This window comes from Oncorhynchus mykiss, chromosome 20 (assembly GCF_013265735.2).
Source record: "Oncorhynchus mykiss isolate Arlee chromosome 20, USDA_OmykA_1.1, whole genome shotgun sequence".
In the NCBI taxonomy this organism is placed as follows: Eukaryota; Metazoa; Chordata; class Actinopteri; order Salmoniformes; family Salmonidae; genus Oncorhynchus; species Oncorhynchus mykiss.
In genome coordinates, this window is record NC_048584.1 from 15590510 (window position 1) to 15607580 (window position 17071).

Genomic DNA, 17071 nt, shown 5'->3' on the forward strand with positions numbered 1-17071 from the left:
TCAGATATGTCTATGCTTGAAAACATGGAGATTGATACTCACTATTTTTTACACTATTTAGTTGATATTAAAACATTTTAAGGACGGGAGATTTTCAGGATAAAAAGTAAATGGAATGGAGCTAAGCACAGGCAAAATCCTAGAGGTAAACCTGGTTCAGTGTGCTTTCCACCAGACACTTGGAGATTAATTTACAGCAGGACAATAACATAAAACACAAGGCCAAATCTATACTGGAGTTGCTTACCAAGAAGACAGTGAATGTTCCTGAGTGGCAAAGTTACAGTTTTTACTTAAATCTGCTTGAAAATCTTTGGCAAGACCTGAAAATGGTTGGCAAGCCATGATCAACAACCAATTTGACAGAGCCTGAAGAATTTTGAAAAGAACAATGGGCAAATGTTGCGCAATCTAGGTGTGGAAAGCTCTGAGAGACTTACCCAGAAAGACTCACAGCTGTAATCGCTGCCATATGTGCTTCTATAAAGTATGGACTCCGAGGTGTGAATACTTATGTTAATTAGATATTTCTGTATTTCATTTTCAATCCCTTTGCAAATATTTCTAAAAACATGTTTTCACTTTGTCAGTATGGGATATTGTTTGTAGATGGGTGATACAAATAATCAATTTAATACATTTTGAATTCAGAATGTAACACACATGTGGAATAAGTCAAGAGATACTTTCCGAAGGTACTGTATGTTAGCAATTTGATGATTTAATTTGGTAATTTCATGCATAGCCTTAAGATTACAGTAAGGGGAAAATAATTGCCCAAATCACATGATTAGGTGATTTATTTACAATTTAAGGAGTGTGGTTTGAGCTACTGTGGCCGCCATCTTAGATATTCTATATTTTCTGCAGATTTGGCACTGGTGTTACCATCACTGGTGTAACAGTTCCTGCTGGTTTTAATGAAGTAGTCGGAAGATTAGTCACTGGTGTTACTTGTCACTGGTGTTACTGTCACTGGTGTTATTATAGAAAAATGTGTTATGGTGGAAGTAAATTATTACTAAACAAAAACGAACTAATTGTATCATAATGCTTTTCTGTCTTTTTTGATAAATGTGAATTAAATAGTCAAGTTACATTATGGAAAGCCTGAATTTGTCACGCCCTGATCTGTTTCACCTGTCCCTGTGATTTTCTCCACCCCCTACAGGTGTCGCTTATTTTCCCCCGTGTATTTATCCCAGTGTTTCCTGTCTCTCTGTGCCAGTTCGTCTTGTATGTTCCAAGTCAACCAGCGGGTTTCCCGTTCGCCTGCTTTTTGCTATTATGCTTTTTCTAGTCCTCCTGGTTTTGACCCTTGCCTGTTCCTGGACTCTGTACCCGCCTGCCTGACCATTCTGCCTGCCTTGACCATGAGCCTGTCTGCCACTCTGTGCCTCTTGGACTCTGATCTGGTTTTGATGTTTTGCCTGTTCACGGCCATTCTCTTGCCTACTCCTTTTGGATTAATAAATATTGCAAGACTCCAACCATCTGCACTCTGTGTCTCGCCTAGTGCCGTGATAAAATTGTCAAATCAAATATACTGTACAGTTGAAGTCGGAAGTTTACATACACTTAGGTTGGAGTCATTAAAACTCGTTTTTCAACCACTCCACAAATGTCTTGTTAACAAACTATAGTTTTGGCAAGTTAGTTAGGACATCTACTTTGTGCATGATACAAGTAATTTTTCCAACAATTGTTTACAGACAGATTATTTCACTTCTAATTCACTGTATCACAATTCCAGTGGGTCAGAAGTTTACATACACTAAGTTGACTGTGCATTTAAACAGCTTGGAAAATGACAAAATTATGTAAGGGCTTTAGAAGCTTCTAATAGGCTAATTGACATCATTTGAGTCAATTGGAGGTGTACCTGTGGATGTATTTCAAGGCCTACCTTCAACCTCAGTGCCTCTTTGCTTGGCATAATGGGAAAATCTAAAGAAATCAGCCTGAACCTCCACAAGTCTGGTTCATCCTTGGGAGCAATTTCCAAACGTCTGAAGGTACCACGAACAATAGTACGAGTATAAACATCATGGGACCACGCAGCCATCATACCGCTTAGGAAGGAAACGTGTTCTGTCTCCTAGAGATTAATTTACTTTGGTGCGAAATCTACAAATCAATCCCAGAACAACAGCAAAGGACCTTGTGAAGATGCTGGAAGCAACAGGTACAAAAGTATCTAGATCCACAGTAAAACATGTTCTATATCGACATAACCTAAAAGGCCGCTCTGCAAGGAAGAAGCCACCACTCCAAAACCGCCATAAAAAAAGCCAGACTATGGTTTGCAACTGCACATGGGGACAAAGATCGTACTTTTTGGAGAAATGTCCTCTGGTCTGATGAAACAAAAATAGAACTGTTTGGCCATGATGACCATCATTATTTCAAATCAAATCCAATCCAAAATCAAATCTAGAATCGGCTTTCTATTTCGCAACAAAGCATCCTTCACTCACGCCGCCAAACTTACCCTATTAAAACTGACTATCCTACCGATCCTCGACTTTGGCGATCTCATCTACAAAATAGCTTCCAATACTCTACTCAGCAAACTGGATGCAGTCTATCACAGTGCCATCTGTTTTGTTACCAAATCACCTTATACCACCCACGACTGCGACCTGTATGCTCTAGTTGGCTGGCCCTCGCTACATATTCGTCGCCAGACCCACTGGCTCCAGGTCATCTATAAGTCTATGCTAGGTAAAGCTCCGCCTTATCTCAGTTCACTGGTCACGATAACAACACCCACCCGTAGCACACGTTCCAGCAGGTATATCTCACTGATCACCCCCAAAGCCAACACCTCATTTGGCCGCCTTTCCTTCCAGTTCTCTGCTGCCAGTGACTGGAACGAATTGCAAAAATTGCTGAAGTTGGAGACTTTTATTTCCCTCACCAACTTTAAACATCAGCTATCTGAGCAGCTAACCGATCGCTGCAGCTGTACATAGTCCATATGTAAATAGCCCATCCAATCTACCTACCTCCTCCCCATACTGTTTGTATTTACTTTTCTGCTCTCTTGCACACCATTATCTCTATTTGCACATCATCATCTGCACATTTATCACTCCAGTGTTAATCTGCTCAATTGTAATTATTCGCTCCTATGGCCTATTTATTGTTTACCTCCTCATGCCTTTTGCACACACTGTATATATACTTTTTTTTATACTGTGTCATTGACTTATTTATTGTGTTATTGGCTTGTTTATTGTTTACTCCATGTGTAACTCTGTGTTGTCTGTGTCACACTGCTTTGCTTTATCTTGGGCAGGTCGCAGTTGCAAATGAGAACTTGTTCTCAACTAGCCTACCTGCTTAAATAAAGGTGAAATATTATAATTTTTTTTATGTTTGGAGGAAAAAGGGGGAGGCTTGCAAGCCGAAGAACACCATCCTAACCGTGAAGCACAGGGGTGGCAGCATCATGTTGTGGGGGTGCTTTGTTGCAGGATTGACTGGTGCACGTCATAAAATAGATGGCATCATGAGAATGGAAAATTATGTGGCTATGTTGAAGCACCATCTCAAGACATCAGTGTTAAAGCTTGATCGCAAATGGGTCTTCCAAATGGACAATGACCCCAAGCATACTTCCAAAGTTGTGGCAAAATGGCTTAAGGACAACAAAGTCAAGGTATTGGAGTGGCCATCACAAAGCCCTGACGTCAGTCCTATAGAACATTTGTGGGCTGACTGAAAAAGTGTGTGTGAGCAAGGAGGCCTACAAACCTGACTCAAGTACACCAGCTCTGTCAGGAGGAATGGGCCAAACTTATTGTGTGAAGCTTGTGGAAGGCTATCCGAAATGTTTGACCCAAGTTAAACAAGTTCAAGTCAATGCTACCGAATACTAATTGAGTGTATGTAAACTTCTGAACCACTGGGAATGTGATGAAGAAATAAAAGCTGAAATGAATCATTCTCTCTAGTATTATTCTGACATTTCACATTCTTAAAATAAAGTGTCAACCCTAATTGACCTAAAACAGGGAATATTTACTGGGATTAAATTTCAGGAATTGTGAAAAACTGAGTTTCGACTTCAACTGTAGGTAACATCAGTGACAAAAGGCAACACAAGCATTTTTTGGTTATTTAATATAGTAAAAATATCCAAATACATTAAGCTGTCATTTATGTTGATTTCTATTGTTAAGAGGTTAATGATTATCTGACTAATATATATTAAATGACAATATAAAGGCAACATGCAATAATTTCAAAGATTTTACTGAGTTACAGTTCATATAAAGAAATCCGTCAATTGAAATAAATGAATTTGGCCCTAATCTATGGATTTCACATGTCTAGGGATACAGGTATGCATCTGTTGGTCACAGACTCCTTTTTTTAAAGTTAGGGGTGTGGATCAGAAAACCAGTCACTATTAGGTGTGACCACCATTTACCTCATGCAGTGTGACACATTTCCTTCGCATAGAGTTGATCAGGCTGTTGATTGTGGCCTGTGGAATGTCCCACTCCTTTTCAATGGCTCTGCGAAGTTGCTGGATATTGGCGGGAACTGGAACACACTGTTGTACACGTCAATCCAGAGCATCCCAAACATGCTCAATGGGTGACATGTCTGGTTAGTATGCAGGCCATGGAAGACCTGGGACATTTTCATCTTCCAGGAATTGTGTATAGATCCTTGCTACATGGGGCTTTGCATTATCATGCTTAAACATGAGGTGATGGAGGGAGAATCACACGACAATGGGCCTCAGGATCTCATTACGGTATCTCTGTGCATTCAAATTGCCATCGATAAAATGCAATTGTGTTTGTTGTCCATAGCTTATTCATGCCCCTATCATAACCCCACCGCCACCATGGGGCACTCTGTTCACAACGTAGACTTCATCAAACCGCTTGCCACAGGACGCCAATTGAAAACGGGATTCATCTTTGAAGAGCTAATTTCTCCAGAGTGCCAGTGGTCGTGGAAGGTAAGCATTTGCCCACTGAAATCGGTTACGACAACGAACTACAGGACGACGAGCATGCAGATAAGCTTCCCTGAGAATGGTTTCTTACAGTTTGTGCAGAAATTATTCGGTTGTGCAAACCCAGTTTCATCAGCTGTCCAGGTGGCTGGTCTCAGACGATCCCGCAGGTGAAGAAGCCGGATGTGGAGGTCCTGGGCTGGCGTGGTTACACGTTATACGGTTGTGAGGCCGGTTGGACATACTGCAAAATTCTCAAAAACAACGTTGGAGGCAGCTTATGGTAGAGAAATGAACATTCCTGCAGTCAGCATGACAATTGCACGCTCCTTCAGAACTGTGACAGTGTGTTGTGTGACAAAATTGCATATGTTGGAGTGGCCTTTTATTGTCCCCATCACAAGGTGCACCTGTGTGATGATCATGCTGTTTAATCAGCTTCTTGATATGCCACACCTGTCAGGTGGATGGATTATCTTGGCAAAGGAGAAATGCTCACTAACAGAGATGTGCACAGAATCTGAGAGAAATACGCTTTTTGTGTGTATGGAACATTTCTGGGATCTTTTATTTCAGCTCATGAAACATGGGACCAACATTTTACATGTTGCGTTTATATTTTTGTTCAATATATATTTTTTAATTGTCTGGTCAAAAAACAAAATTTTCGTAGAAAGACCCATGTAACAGATGTAACGACCCATGTAACAAGGCACAGGTGATGTCCCTGGTGTTTTATCTTAAAGGCCACTTATTGTCATCTGGAAGAATCAAGGTGGCCTGTGGGTTCTGTGTTCGTGAACTTGACTGTATTTGATCTCAAACAAACACCTCTGCACTTTAGTAAGGACATTTCAGATACACTATGTGTCTTGTCCATCATAATAGAATGACAAAGTTATCCGTGAAATCCAATGCCTGAGAAATTCAGAACATTTAGCTTCATGAAACCGAGTGTCTCTAAAGAGGTTACGTCTTTGAAGTCGGCTACTACTCCTCTGGGGAGGTACCTGATCTGGTATCTTGTACCAAGACTACAAAGGCATTTCTCACTTTACAGAGGCCTGTAAAATGCCATGCACTAGGAGTTAATGGGTGTGGGGAATGGAAAGTGAGCATTTAGGAAAATAAATTATTCTCATATACAGGGGATAGTGGATCAGATCGGTAACTATGATGGTACTGAATGTTCCACTCGCCTGAACCACTTTGGCACCTGGATGTGTTGATGATGTGCGGGACGTGTTGATGTGTTTGTTCTGTGCTATGCGGCTCCTGGGTCGGTGGGCTGCCGGGGTATTCCAGCTATGCGTGTCTGAGGGGAAACAGGACAGAGGCAATCATTCATCCTGCCTCCTATCTACCCGCCTGCCATCCCCCCACCCACAATGGGCCACATCCTCTCTCTCTTTCTCTCTGTCACTCTCTCACACACACTCTCTCTCTCTCTCTCGCTGTCTCCGTGATGAATGAACTGCCATGGAACAAAGCCAATCAGAGAGAAAAGTACAAGACAAAGACCAAAAAACAACAACCCTGAAAAACTGACAGGGGCTTCATTCCTGTCAACAGTTCATCCATTAGAGCCAATCTTGAAGGTGGGTGGCCCTAGCTGGGAAGTGGTGGGGTATGTGTGTGGAAGTGTGGGGGTAGTTCAGCTCAGAGTGACCCCACACTGAACTGTAAGGGAAGTATAGGAGAGCAGAGTGGTGGTGTTGGTGAGAGAGAAGGATTGGATGTGTGTGGTGGGGGTGGGGGTGGGGGTGGGGGCGGGTGAAGGGAGGAGAGGAAGAAAAAAAAAGCTGGAGAGCACTTTCTGGAGAAGGTTCAGTTATGAAAACAAAAGTATTGTAACAGATGGGGCCAGCTGCACCTTGGAAACAGCATAAAAGCGGGTCCGGGAGAGCCAAGGGAGCTTATCAGCCTCACAGGAGAGCCAGAGGGACGCTGACTGACGGGGCTCGCGGCGGCAGACACACACTTTAGCACTGCGGGGGGAGATATAAAAGCACTCTCACACACAGCGTCCAGCCGTCTGGCACACTCCACATTTCACTGAAGGGCTCCGTTTGACTTGGGTGTGAGTTTCTCATCACGGAGAATGCTTCCTCCAAAACACCACACGACTCAACTTGAAAGGTTTTAGAGGAAAAAGAGATAGTTGATTTGGACAGCATATGACCACAAACATTCCCTCTCTTTAAAGATTGGATGTTTTTTGGGCTAAGTAGCAGCCAGGTTTTGGGGGTACTTTTGTGATGTGGATATTAATGGTGGACAGGCACTGTCAAGCTGTTCGCAGAGGAAAAGATAGAAAGACAGGAACGTTTTTGAATTCTAACCCACTGTTATTGTGACTATTTTAACACCTTTTAAAAAAAATCGTCTTTCATCTTTTTCACATTCTCCACAACTTATCCAAACCAAGTATTGAAAAACTGAGGTATTGAAGCGAAGATGGACTCCTCATTCACCTCAGAAATGTTTTACAATGCGGGGTCGATCGCAGCCCCCACCGCCAGTTACCTGGACGAGGACATCTATCTGCAGGAGGATCTGGATGTGTTCAGTGTGACCATGGCTGTTCTCTACCTGGTTGTGTGCATCGTAGGGCTGGCCGGGAACACCCTGGTCATCGTGGCCGTCTTAAAGCTGGACAAGATGGCTTCCGCCACCACGGTCTACATCTTTAACCTGGCCTTGGCCGACGCCCTATTCATGGTGGGCCTCCCCTTTATCGCCATCCAGAACTTCCAGAACCACTGGGCCTTTGGGGACCTGGCCTGCAAGCTGGTCATGGTCCTGGATGGCATCAACCAGTTCACCAGCGTCTTCTGCCTGACCGTGATGAGTATTGACCGCTACATGGCGCTGGTCGACCCACTGCGGTTCGCCCGCTGGCGCACGCCTAGGCGGGCCAAGATTGTCAGCGGCTTCCTGTGGCTGTTCTCTCTGCTGCCTGTCCTCCCCATGGCCATTCACTTCTCGGACAGGGACGGCCTGTGCACGGTGGACCCCCACGTGACCTCTGACTCCTGGTGGCTTGCCTTCCTCAGCTATACTTTTGTCCTGGGCTTCGCTCTGCCCTCCCTGGTCATGACTGTCTCCTACACTGCCCTGGTGGTCACCCTGAGGACTCACCGTTGCCAGGCCAGCTCCCCAAGCCAGGAGAGTCATTGCCTAGAGACCCAGGTCACCAAGATGGTGGTGGCAGTGGTGCTGGTGTTCGGCGTGTGCTGGCTGCCTTTCTACACCTTCAACTTCTGCTCTCTCTACCGTATGGACCTGGTGTTGACCTTCGCCAGGGGCTTTGAGTTCGTGGTGCTGCTGTCTTACTCCTGGAGCTGTGCCAACCCCATACTGTACGCCTGCCTCTCCGAATCCTTTGGACGCCACTTCCTCACCCTCCTCTGCCCCACCAAAAGGTCTCCCAGCGTACACTGCAACCCTGACACGGAGCGCTATGACCTCAATGACACGAACGGGAGGGACATCAGTGTGGTGGCGTAGAGAAGCCAGAAAAAAAAATTCACATCAGCCTCAAGGTACAATATGTAAATGTGGAAACTTTTTTGTGTACGTATGTACCGTATGCAAACTTGCCCTATCAATTATTACCTTCATTATTGTGTATATAAGGAGGTCGGTAAAGATTAGTGTTTTTCTATACAAGTGTTTCTGTACAGCTGTTGTTTTTCTACTGGATAATGTACTTTATATTTCCGCTCTGCTCTGGCTTTTTCCTCAGATTTGACTTCTAACACAGCTGTTGTGCGTTGGCCCCGCTGCTCTAGCACACCTCGGTCATTTGATTTTCCATAACTCATGAAATGAAGCATAAATGATGCGACAACAGAGAGGCGGTGAAAGGTGGCATGTAAACAAGATAGCAGCTATGTGTTGCTGGCCAAGACAATGAGCTCCCAGAAGACCCACAGAAGTTGACTCAATGACTTTTGGGGTGATGTCATGGTTGTCATGGAAGTCAGCTCAGAGTTGATTTCTTTAGGGGAAATTCTTACTACAGAACTGTTTGGGGTGAGATACGAAGGACAAGACGAAAAGGTGTTTGGTTCATCCCAAGATTAGTCCTATTGGATGTTCATAGAGTAAGAATGTTCATACTGTAACTATGGATGGTTTATACTTATTAAAATGCTTGTTGTATGTGGCTTAATATTTTTAAGTTATTCAGTCTTAACAGGGTACATTTTGTATTAGTTATATATATTTTTTGCCTAAATGAAATATAATGAGTTTTCCTGACGGAGGAAGATGAATGAAAAATGTATTACTTTATGTAAACTTTATGATCAAGCAACTGATTCTTTATCAAGACAATGGACCAAAAAAATACAAGCTAGAGATTGATGGTATAATCATCGTCATAATTCAAATCATAACCATCGTCATCAACACATTTTTTTGTAGTTGCTTTCATGTTGCACATTAGTTTCACAGTTTACAAATATTGTTTATGGATACGTATTACACATTGCTGCTTGAATCTCACTCACTGCCTTACTCACTACTGTATCATCACCTTCCTGTTTTAAATATAAAATCTCACATGAGAGAAAGCTAACTGAAGGAATTTTCCATTAAAACATACAAATCACAATGTTGGGTTTTTCTACTTAGGTTCGTTACAAAAATAAATCATCTGTGAGGCTCAAGTTAGTGAACTACTTCCATAGTTATACAGTATGTGTGTATGACTATAGCCTCCTGGTTCACACGGAGCGTACCAAACATTAGGAACACCTGCTCTTTCCATGACATAGACTAACCAGGTGAATCCAGGTAAAAGCGATGGTCCCTTATTGATGTCACTTGATAAACCCACTTCAAATCAGTGTAGATGTAGGAGAGGAGACAGGTTAAAGAATGGTTTTCAAGCCTTGAGACAATTGAGACATGGATTGTGTACGTGTGCCATTCAGAGGGTGAGTGGGCAAGACAAAATATTGAAATGCCTTTGAACGGGGTATGGTAATATAGGTGCCAGGTGCACCGGTTTCAGTGTCTCAAGAACTGCAACGCTGCTGGGTTTTTCACACTCAAACGTTTCCGGCATGTATCAAGAATGGTCCACCACCCAAAGGACATCCAGCCAATTTGACACAATTGTGGGAAGCATTGGAGTCAACATGGGCCAGCATCCCTGTGTAACAATTTCGACACCTTGTAGAGTCCATGTCCGGACAACTTGAGGATGTTTTGAGGGCAAAAGGGGGTGCCTCTCAATATTAGGAAGTGCAACAATATGTTTCTAATATTTTGTACATTCCATGTATAAACAGTTTGCTTGTGGTGAACTGTGTGGTGAGTTTGCACTATGAGATGTTCTGACCAACTTTGTTACAATTTGTGGTTCTCTGTGAAGCCTAGTGTAGAGCTGCTCTGAGACTAAATATTTACGACCTGAGCCCTATTCTACGAATCAGGTTTGCAGAGTTAGTTTAGTAACTTTGGTCAGCTCTGACTTCAACTCGAGATGACCAAGACCATGAAAGTGGCTTACCTTTTAGCCAGGTGAATTTCTATGACAACGAATCCTTCCATGGCCGTGGGAAGATTGGAGGTGCTGAGCCACGAGTTGAGGACCAATAAAATGAAATACCCTCCCTCTCACAAAGATTGTCATCATCACCTTCATTTGACGAAGACGACTGATTTAAATATTTTATTAATCAAATTTGTCGTGTGTAATGTTAGAATACATGTCACATTACACACTTAGTGATGACAGCATTTGCTTCCAAATGTAACGGGTTTTTTTGCACGTTTGTATTTGGAAATGTGTGAAAGGCAAACTGACAGCCGCAACCAACCATAGAAATATAATCCATAGATGGCAGTTCCCAGTCAAGGGACTCCCTAAAAACACAGCACTTCGATACATCTGTATTGAAGTGGCGTGTTTTTATGGAATATCTCCCATTCAAGTCAAGACTGTCACCCATCGTTAGCGTACCCATGGGTTTAACAGTGAAATTCCCAGGTTTAGAGGTTCCAAAATCCTTCTAGGAATTATACGTCTATGGCCACAACTCAACAAGGTGTTCCACAGATGGAAGAAGGAGCGACGGGAGTGGGAAAAGGGTACTTGTGCATTGAGAAGCACACCAAATCACACCAAAGACGGCATTAAAAATAAGTCATAAAATAAAGATGGCACTTCTAAAAGCCTATTTCACACCATAGCCTGCTGAATGTGCAAGGTAACTTTTCATTCATTTTGATTTCAGAACAACTGAAAATGTGGCGCTGACTTGCCCATGGATTGATGTTTCAGCATTGTCTCAATGAAGAGTTTGCCGTTCAACTAGCCATGTGCGACATGCACGCGACGATACAAGCCTGCTAGAGTTAGCGGCAAGTGGACAAGCTATATCGACCTTCGTAGGATGAAGCCTGACCTGGAATGTGAAGCTAGATTTATAAAAGCCTAAGTAGATCTAGCTTGCTTCGTAGTATATCACTCTGCTAACTAGGGCCTTGGACTGACTTGTGTCTGGCATGTGGACTATGTTAAAGAAGCAATAAAATATAAAATGTGCAGCGTTTACAGTAAGTTTTAAGAGGAGTTCCACTGGTTAAAATGTGCCCCTCTTTAAGGGTTCACTGGCAGATTTCAAACTTGTGTGCTTCTGATACATTGTCGCTTGTTTTTTTTTTGTTTTTACGAGTTCATATTGCAAAGGGAAGACATTCCAAAAGATTCTGAAGTTTTTCTGAAGCGAGCTTGATCAATGTCAAGGGTCAATAGGGGCATGTTTGCTCATTCTGGGTTTGAACAACATCAAAGGAAGAGAGACTGACTCTAAGGTTGTATATGTGCAGCTCTATGATGTGCAAATCTGTAGGGATTATGGGATTCTGGAAATGGGTCCATGAGGGTCAGTGCAAATAAAACATTTGAACGGTCATCCTCCAATAAGGTTTTAATTAAAGACTTTGCTTAATGTTGCAGACGATTAGTTTTCCTTGTTATTTTTGCTAGATGCGATCCAACCTTCCCTCTTCTTCAGTAATTAGAAGCAGCTGCTAACTGCCGGTGACAGACAGCAGTAAAGAATAATAATGGCCACCATGGGAGTGTGGGTGGGAAATTAATCAATAAAGTTCAATTACACAATCCATGTCTAATAGCTATCAGCTGTCATCAATGACTCTCTCTCACACACACACACACACACACACACACACACACACACACACACACACACACACACACACACACACACACACACACACACACACACAGCACCTAATTTTTCATCCTCAGGCAGATATCCATTGCATTCTGAAATTATTCAGACCCCTTGACTTTTTCCACATTTTGTTATGTTAAAGCCTTATTCTAAAATTGATTAAATTGTTTTTATCCTTCATCAATCTACAAACAATACACCATAATGACTAAGATTTTTTTTGTTTGATGATATTTTGGCAAATGTACTAAACAGTAAAAAAAACTGAAATATTACATTTACATAAGTATTCAGACCCTTTACTCAGTACTTTTTTGAAGCCCCTTTGGCAGTGACTACAGTCTCGAGTCTTCTTGGGTATGACGCTACAAGTCCAGTCTGAGGTCCTGAGTCCTCTGGAGCAGGGTTTCATCAAGGACCTCTCTATACTTTGCTCCATTCATCTTTCCCTCGATCCTGACTAGTCTCCCAGTCCCTGCCACTGATGCTGCCAGCACAATTCTTCACCGTAGAGATTGTGCCAGGTTTCCTCCAGACGTCACGCTTGTTTTCCATCTTGGTTTCATCTTGGTTTCATTAGACAAGATAGTCTTGTTTCTCATGGTCTGAGAGTTATTTAGGTGCCTTTAAGCAAAGTCCAAGCAGCTGTCATGTGCCTTTTATTGAGGAGTGGCTTCCGTCTGGCCACTCTACCATAAAGGCCTGATTGGTGGAATGCTGCAGAGATGGTTGTCCTTCTGGAAAGTTCTCCAAACTCCACAGAGGAACTCTGGAGCTCTGTCAGAGTGACCATCGGGTTCTTGGTCACCTCCCTGTCCCTTTTCCCCCGATTGCTCAGTTTGGCCGGGCGGCCAGCTCTAGGAAGGGTCTTGGTGGTTCCAAACTTCTTCCATTTACAATTGATGGTGGCCACTGTGTTCTTGGGGACCTTCAATGTTGCAAAACATTGTTGATTCCCTTCCCCAAATCTGTGCCTTGACACAATCCTGTCTCGGAGCTCTGCGGACAATTCCTTCGATCTCATGGCTTGGTTTTTGCTCTGAAATGCACTGTCAACTTTGGGACCTTATATAGACAGATGTGTGCCTTTCCAAATCATGTCTAACCAATTTACCACGCCAATCAAGTTGTAGAAACATCTCAAGCATGACCAATGGAAACAGGATGCTGTTACACCCTGATCTGTTTCGTTTCACTTGTCCTTGTGATTGTCTCCACCCCCCTCCAGGTGTCACCCATCTTCCCTATTACCCTCAGTGTATTTATACCTGTGTTCTCTGTTTGTCTGTTGCCAGTCTGTCTTGTCTTGCCAAGTCAACCAGTGTTTTCCAAGCTCCTGTTCTTCCTAGCCTCTTTTCTCTAGTCCTCCCGGTCCTGACCTTTTGCGTGCCCTGACACTGAGCTCGATTGCCTGACCATTCTTTCTGCCCCTGACCTCGAGCCTGCCTGCCGCCTTGTACTGTTTTGACCCTGACCTAGTTATGAACTCTTGCCTGTCTCTGGCCTTCCCCTCATTGTTCAATAAATATCAGAGACTCAAACCATCTGCCTCCTGTGTCTGCATCTGGGTCTCGCCTTGTGTCGTTATAGATGCACCTGAGCTCAATTTCGAGACTTATAGCAAAGGGTCTGAATACTTATGTAACTAAGGTATTTTTTGTTTTAGTTTTTTATAAATTTGCAAACATTTCTAAAAACCTGTTCTCGCTTTGTGTTTATGGGGTATTGTGTGTAGATTGATGAGGAAATGTTTTTATTTAATTAATTTTACAATAAGGCTGTAACGTAACACAGTGTGGAAAAGGGGAATGTTTCTGAATACTTTCCGAATGCACTGTAACTGAAATTTAGTGAACAGTGTAGAATTGTAGCAAACAGGCTAATTTCCACTAGATATCACGGCCACAAAGTCAGAACAGTTTGACAGCAGATGCCGCACCGGCGGGATAAATTAATAGCCAAATATCACAGCCAATCACAACACTGTGAAACACTATCATTCCACTATCAGTGGCAGATGTATTATGGACATGTTCTGTAATTACAGTGCAAAAAAACTTTTTTTGTAAATGTTTTCTGCCATACATAGAGTCCCTCTTCTATGCCAGGGTTTACCAAACTCTACCCTGGGGGTCCCCCCTTGGTGCACATTTAGTTTTTTGCCCTAGCACTACACAGCTGATTTGATAATCAAAGCTTGACGATGAATGATTATTTGAATCAGCTGTGTAGTGCTAGGGCAAATAACAAAATGTTTCGTCAAGGGGGGACCCCAGGGTAGAGTTTGGTAAACCCTGCTCTATGGTACCATTTGGATTTAACCCAAGAATACAACTCTAAATGAATATGAAGATATGGCATTGCAATTGCTACTTTCTGAAACAAGAGATTTGTTTAGCACATTCCTGGAAAATATTTATCATAGAATTGCCCTGACTCTGCAAAGGGGCTGTACTATTTGGAGAGTCAATGCATACCATGGCCATGACGATATCGGAATCCTTGTGTGTCCCGGTCCTGTGGTGTCAAAGAATCACAACGGGTCCTCTTAAGGCACCACACTCTCACCACTCTCTGCAACGTTTTGCGAGGGAAGACATAGAGAGCAAAGAGAGAATCAATGTTGTGGACATGTGGGAAGTAAAAAGCAGATGACCCGAGATGTGAAGATGACATGCCTCCAACTCAGCCCAGAGCGGGGTGTCCTTCAGATGCAAAGTAGTTCCCCACAGCCTCTGGCCATCAATCCTGGTGCAAGCCCCCACACATCCACTCAAGCATCCTTACAAACAACTGTCAGTGGTTATGAGATAGATCATTTCAGTTTCAAAATACTTTCATTTGTAATGTTGCTAAGGCCACCAATGAAGGATGGGAAGCTTCAGGATGCAAAATTATTCATCACAAAACATTGATATTGTAAAAGAGCATGGGTTTTTAAATACCCACATTTTGTAGAATAGACATAATTTATGCATCAGAGATTTGAAACGGTGGTCACTGTTGGTCCAGCAGCATCGCCATTGTTAGGGGTTGGCTTCCGGGGCTGTAGCCCTGAATGTTTTTGGTCTAGCCGCCAACCTTTTGATGGTCAAAGAATTGTGAAATTGAAGGCTGTAAAAAAAAAAAGTGACATGTGCTTTAGGACCTGGTGGACACCTTGGAATGGGTGGGCAGGCTGTTTGGCTCGTTGGATTGGTCAGAGTGTATGTTTGAATTTGTTACAGTGTAGATGTATGTGTTCCAGCAGGACACTCAAATTAGTATGATATGGTTACATAAGACAGATGATTACTTAAGGCAAACATTAAAGGAGGGAGAGAGGGAAGGAAGGAAGGAAGGTGGATGTATAACGCAAACTTCTAGCAACCAAACTTCTAGCAAACCAAAGGTTCGACTCTCATCACGGACAACTTTTTTATTTAAGCTAATTAGCAACTATGCAATTACTTACTACTTTGCAACAGCTTATCATGTTAGCTAACTCTTCCCCTAAGCCTAACCTTAACCAAACTCCTAACCTTAACCCTAACCTTCACCCCTAACCCTTAGCCTAGCTAACATTAGCCACCTAGCTAATGTTAGCATTAGCCAACTAGCCACTTAGCTAATGTTAGCCACAACAACTTGGAATTCGTAACATATGTATTGCAAATTCGTAACATATTGTATGAATTGTCATTCATAAGATTTTAGTTTAGTATGTCTACCCCTGAGTCCAGGTTGGTTCCAGAGTAGAGAAACCCACAGTCACTACTGAAATTGAAAACTGGCAGTGTCTGCTGTGGCAGGATGGAAGGTACCAGTTACCTGAATTATATTATATTTATATTGTATAGGCTTTTGAATAGAATTGACATGAGTAGATACTTATAGTATTTTTTTCAACATTCTTATAAGATTCCATCCCTCAATGTTCATCTCAAAGTGCATTTAACTATTGAAATTTCTTTTTTCTCTCTCCGAAGGGCCCCGGCCACTAGGGCTCTCAATTTACTGTTGAGAGTTAGAATAGTAGAATACACAAGTTACAATTTCAACATTTGACTGTGCTTCAGCAGTTTTTATCTTGTTATGTCAGTCATTGACAGTCACTTAATTAGTCATGTCAGATAACAATTTTTAGATTGGTAGTTAGTTTAGCCAGCCATCTAAACTTGCAGTAATCATGGCCGAATACCACGCAGGGCAAGAACCCAGGGGCCCTGACCTCCAGGGGGCCCCCATTGATTTTGTTAGTCACTCTCACTCAGATATCATTAACATGGTATAAGTATTGGCAAAATGTGTAAAAGTGCAGGAAATTAGCTTTAAAACTGCAAAAATGTCTCTCCATCCCATTGCAAAATTGGCAGAACTGCAGGAAATTAGCTGTAAAAGTGCACATTTTCTTTCTCTGCCCCATGGCAAAATTAGTAGGATTGCATGACTTTAAAAAATATGTACATGTATATACCAAGGTCTGTGTGGCTTTCTCCATTGCTAACAGTTAACACTTACTTTGATATCTCCTCTATGTTAACTCCAAAACTGTTGTCTTGGTGGGTGAAGGCTTACTGGAGAGTTTGTTTACTTTTTTCAAGACTTTTAACAGTGTTTAGGTCTAGAGAACGCTTGTGGCTACCAAATCTTTTCAGAAGAATTTCTCCTTTCGTGGTTCAATATAGCGTCTGGTTGCACTCAATCTGTCGTATTGTAGCTCTCATATAAACACAGAAAATGCTCCGGTCTGGGTGACTGAGGCAACCGTTACAATTAAGGTCATTAGTATGAGCACATATCCCCCTACAAAATATGAGAGCGAGGAACTCTATGGCAGTTTCCTCCACGCAGGTCGATGTCCAGACACTGACGCACAACCCTAACCCTGTTGGGG

The 17071-nt window shown here is 42.6% G+C and overlaps 1 protein-coding gene and 1 long non-coding RNA gene across 2 annotated transcripts; one reads left to right on the forward strand and one right to left on the reverse strand.

Annotated features, from left to right (window-relative positions):
• Positions 1–5637: 5637 nt before the first annotated feature.
• On the reverse strand, positions 5638–17026 carry LOC110499047. Its single transcript, XR_002469907.2, has 3 exons — positions 16696–17026; positions 14673–14769; positions 5638–6293 (listed from the first exon to the last, which is right to left on the reverse strand). It is a non-coding gene; the product is annotated as an uncharacterized LOC110499047 (long non-coding RNA).
• On the forward strand, positions 6780–9151 carry LOC110499046 (somatostatin receptor type 2-like). Its single transcript, XM_021575878.2, has 2 exons — positions 6780–8523; positions 8727–9151. The coding sequence occupies exon 1, from the start codon at positions 7436–7438 to the stop codon at positions 8486–8488; it is 1053 nt and encodes a 350-aa protein (XP_021431553.1). The 5' UTR covers positions 6780–7435; the 3' UTR covers positions 8489–8523; positions 8727–9151.
• Positions 17027–17071: the final 45 nt, after the last annotated feature.